The 4,367-nt window shown below is 63.3% G+C and overlaps 1 protein-coding gene across 1 annotated transcript in view; it reads right to left on the bottom strand.

Annotated features, from left to right (window-relative positions):
* Positions 1-4,122, bottom strand: part of LOC102483263 (complement C4-A) — a 24,258-nt gene extending 20,136 nt beyond the window's left edge. Inside the window, 13 exon segments of the mRNA XM_006154307.1 lie at positions 344-529; positions 628-810; positions 914-1,093; positions 1,186-1,301; positions 1,596-1,728; positions 1,804-1,909; positions 2,055-2,151; positions 2,592-2,674; positions 2,888-2,976; positions 3,053-3,123; positions 3,320-3,521; positions 3,672-3,870; positions 3,994-4,122. Of these exon segments, the coding sequence (XP_006154369.1) occupies positions 344-529; positions 628-810; positions 914-1,093; positions 1,186-1,301; positions 1,596-1,728; positions 1,804-1,909; positions 2,055-2,151; positions 2,592-2,674; positions 2,888-2,976; positions 3,053-3,123; positions 3,320-3,521; positions 3,672-3,870; positions 3,994-4,058 (1,710 nt within the window). The 5' untranslated portion in view covers positions 4,059-4,122.
* Between the last annotated feature and the right edge of the window lie 245 nt (positions 4,123-4,367).

The following is a 4,367-nucleotide window of genomic DNA, read 5'->3' as shown; positions in this document are numbered from 1 at the left end:
GCCGCAATCTCTTCTCCTCCATTCTCCTCTCGGGATCTTGGGCACGCACACACACGCACCCGGCGTGAGTTTTAAGCCACTGGGTCCGGGATGCGAACCGTGGTCAACTACGTGGGAGTCCAGCGACATAGCCATTACGCTGACTGCTGGTTCCCCACCCGGCATGAGTTTTAAGTCACTGGGTCTGGGACTCAAACCCCTGTGGACTCCGTGGAGTCCAGTAACCAAGTCCAATGCCATCTGCTGGCCCCACGAGCTCCTTTCAGTCCCGTATCCTCAGCAAACGGGCCCCACGCCCTGCTGGCAACCACCCCCCACACACGCCCGCTCTCCACCCCATTACCGTGCCCTCGCAGGCCCCCGTCTGGACGTTCACTCGCAGGGAGTTGGCCACGGGGAGGCCTCGATGGTAGTAAAAGGCCACAAAGTGGAAGGAGGGTGCCAGGCGGTGGTCCACAAACACGGAGACCGTGGTCAGGGCCCTCCCGGCCTCTCCCTTCAGTGACACGATCTCGCCCCGAGATAGGATCTGGGCCAGGGAGAGAGCAGGAGTGAGCTCCCTTCCCACTGCACGCCCAGCCCGAGGGCCTCTCCCGGCCCGGCCCCTGCCCCTTGGCCCACACGCACCATGTAGTAGAAATGAGAGGCCGTCCCACTGATGCCCACAGCTCGCAGGTTCAGGGTGAGAGTGTCCCCGACACGAGGGGGCCGGAAGTCCAGACGCTCGATGGACAGGAAGGCAGAGTCTCTTGACGATGGGGCTCTTGCGATGAGCCTGGCCGTGGCGGGATGCGGGGAGCCCGCGGACACCTGGTGGAGGGCGGGTGGGGTTCCGGGCCCCCCCTCCGCCCCCCCAGCCTCAGGGACCTGGCGCTTTCCCCCCGCTGCCCGCCCCCTGGTCAGAGGAGCCTACCAGGAGCTGCAGTTCGGAGGTGGTCTGAGGGATGACGATGGGAATGGTGATCTGGCCGTTCTCGTCCGTGACGTGCTGAAGGTCCCGGTTTTCAGAAACAGACCCAGAAGAAGACAACTGGGCAGAAACTTTGACAGGAACGCCAGCGGCTGGGGAGCCTGCCAATTCCCGGACCAGGCCCTGGTGGGTGGAGGAGGGGTGGAGAGCAGACGTGGTCAGGGAGGCCCCGTGCCCTCCTGCCCAGCACCGCTCCCGCCCCCACCAGGAGAAACCTGCAGCAGGAAGGGGGCCCCAGGCACGAGATGCCGCTTGCTGTTGCTAAGATCCAAGGAGAAGGGAGAGGACACGAAATGCCACGATGTGAGCTCCGCCTCTTCCATCTCCCCCCCTGTAAGACAGGGCAGAGAGAGGTGGAGGACAGAGCCAGGGAGAGAGGAACGGGGTGCTTCCCTCCCAGAAGGCAGAGAGCGCTTCGGCAGGGCCAGCTTGCGTCCACCTCTGTCCACGGAGGACTGGCACAGGGGCTGGCACAGAGGCGTGTGACATGTCTGCAGGTGAGGGAGTGGGAGACAGAGCCGGCTGGAGACAAAGGCTCCTGGGTCTCTCGGAGCTTTGGGCCCGAGGGGAGGTGGGAGAGGTCAGGGGTGATGGGGCCTGGGTGCCAGGAGGGAAAGCCGCGCACCTGGTGACTCGATGATGGCTGCGGCCACGTAGAGACGCAGCCCCGGGAGGTCAGCCATGTTAACGCTCAGCTTCTCCAGGGCGCCCCGGAGCTCGGCCTCAGAGAGGGCAACGTGGCTCTGGCCATCCACCAGCTGGGGAAGAGAAGAAACAGGACGTGGGCTGACGCTGGCACCTCCGCCTCCCCACCCCACCCCGCTTCTTCCTACCTTGCTCTGATTCTCCAGCCCCCGAAGGAAAGTCTTCTGGCCATCCTCGTCCAGGAGCCCAAAGCGCACGTACGCCACGCCCTGCACTGGCTTCCCGTAGATCCCCCTGCCGCCACACGGAGACCGGGAGAGGGCAGGGCGGGTCACAGGCCGGGGGAGTCGCCACCCGGGAGGGAGGGAGGTGGGCTGCACAGCCCCTCACACTGCATGGGGACCCTGGGAGCAGGCCTGGTGGGGGTGGAGGGCGTTACCTGGCCTGGATGTCTAACTGGATTTCACCAAGGGAGTCGGGTGTTGTCAGGATGTAGGGCTTTCCTGGGGTGATCTTCACCTCAAAGTTGGGAAGGACTGACCCAGGGCAAAGGGCAGGGAGGTTAGACTCTGGCAGAAGGACCCTATGAAGACTCCCCCCCTCAGAGCTGCACACCTGCGTCTGGCCTGCCCTGCTCCCACCGCCTCGCCCCACCCAGGACGGAGCTGCCTGTCCCTCCTGTTTCCAACTCTTACAGCATTACTTTTTTTTTGGGGGGGGGAGGTTTTTGCTATAGGGTATGTACACTCGCTAGAAAGACAGAGAGACAGAGAGACAGAAAGCGAGAAATCCCCCCCCCCAGGAGGTATGGCCACGTTGCAATCCCTTCTCCTCTATTCTCCTCTTAGGATCCTGGGCATGTATACACACGTGCCCGGTGTGAGTTTAAGCCACCAGGTCCGGGACTCGAACCGCAGTCGATCTCATGGGAGTCGAGCTCCATAGCCATTACGCCAACTGCTGGTCCGTCTCTTACCGTATTTCTTCACCTCAAACTGGGTGCTGCTGTTGGACTCCAGGCTGTCTGAGAATCGGGCTGAGATCTTCCACGTGCCCGGCCTGAGGGAGGGCAAGGGAGCTCACAGCCCACCTGTGCAGAAGGGCCACAGAGACGTGGGGCCGGCCCCCTAGAGGAGGACTGCGCAGGAGAACCCGAGGCCCAGGAGGCTCAGGACAGGGCAGCTCAGGGTGCGACTGCTGGGAACAGAGAGCCAGAGGGGCCACAGGAATTGCAGTGGGGTCGCTGGGGGCCGCCCCAGGGAGAGCACTCACTCCGAGATGTCGGGGATCACAAAGTCATCCTGGAAGATGGACGAGGGGATGTGCACCTCCCTCTTCCGCACGCGGAGGCCGTGAGAGTTCTGCAGGAGTGGACGTGGTCACGGGTGGGAGGTCACGCCAGTGGGCCGTCGGGAAGGCCGGAGCTCAGGGACTCACCTCCACCATGACCGTGAGGGTGTCGGTGGACGGGCGCATCTTTTGATCCAGAGCGAAGACCCGGTACCGGACTGGGAATAGAGGACGGGGCGAGGTGAGCAGGTCCCCACATGCGGAGGGCAGTCCCCGGGAGCGGGTGGGGGGGACAACTCCCTAAGTCCCCTCCTGTGCGGCGCTTTCTCTCCGGTTATCTTGCTTCAGGGGCACCATGCACGTCCCGAGTGGGCTGGGAGGGCGTGAAAGGCTGAGACGGAGGCCAAGACCCACCTCGCTGGCCAGGGTTGTAAATGGGCTGGTCCGTCTGCAGGAAGAGGTGCCCCCGGCGAGAGGAGAAGACCAGGTTGACACCCTGAGTGTCTGTGTTTCTGGACAGAAAGTCTTTCAGCCATGGTGACTGGGCCACCAGCTGGACCTCAGGGCCTCCGCGGAGGCGAAGGAGGCCACAGTTCTCCACATCCTTCAGAGGGACCTGGTAGGAGAGAAGGGAGCAGGTCAAAGAGAGCAAAAGGAAGAGGCCCGGGCCAGGACAGACTCCCAGGAGAGCACTGAGGCAGGAGGAGGACAGAGCCGAGAGGGACCGGGCGGCCCCAGCAGCAGGGCATGGAGACCTAGCCTTTACCTGGAGGCTGAGGAGTGTGAAGGGTCTTTCTGAGCTGAGGGTGAAGTCCACCTTTGGGGAGCAGAGGACCTTATGGAGAGAGGGGTTTCTCAGGGACACGGATCCTCTCACTACTTGTCCTGAGGGGACATCCAGCAGCTGCACCCCCACCGAGAGGGGGACCCCTAGGTGGACCACAGAAGGAGAAAACAGGAGCAGCCTGCGGAGGACAGGGACGGTCTGCAGTCAGACACAGCGCCGACCCCCACCCAGCTCTCCCGCACTCTGGGACTGGGCCCCATCACGCCTCCCCACCCAAGCACCCAGCACCCTGCCCCAGGACCTGGGCTTCTGCAGGGACAGGGCAAAGAAGCTGGCCACCCAGATCAGCCCCCAGAGGAGCCTCATGGCTAGAGGACCCGAGAGGGCTTAGATCTGCCTGTCTGTCTGTCTGTCTGCTCCCTTCTGGACAACCTAGTTTCTGGACCTTGCTCCTCCCCTGGCCCAGCTAGGCTGGGAAACCACGTGACAGCCAAGAAATGCAACTGGCCCCAGGCCCAGTACCGGGGGGTGGGGGGGGCACCCCGGACACCTGGGTCTTTCGGGGAATCTGAGGGACTTTTGGCTCAGAGAGCAACCCTGTTCTTCCCCGTTAACCTCTCTCATCCCAGGGCTGGGCACGCACACTGACTGTGTCAGTGCACAGGTTCTCATGCA

The sequence above is a fragment of the Tupaia chinensis genome, unplaced genomic scaffold, assembly GCF_000334495.1.
Source record: "Tupaia chinensis unplaced genomic scaffold, TupChi_1.0 Scaffold000403_1, whole genome shotgun sequence".
NCBI lineage: Eukaryota > Metazoa > Chordata > Mammalia > Scandentia > Tupaiidae > Tupaia > Tupaia belangeri.
The sequence above is the reverse complement of the archived record's forward strand: the minus strand, read 5'-3'. Positions and strand labels throughout refer to the sequence as shown.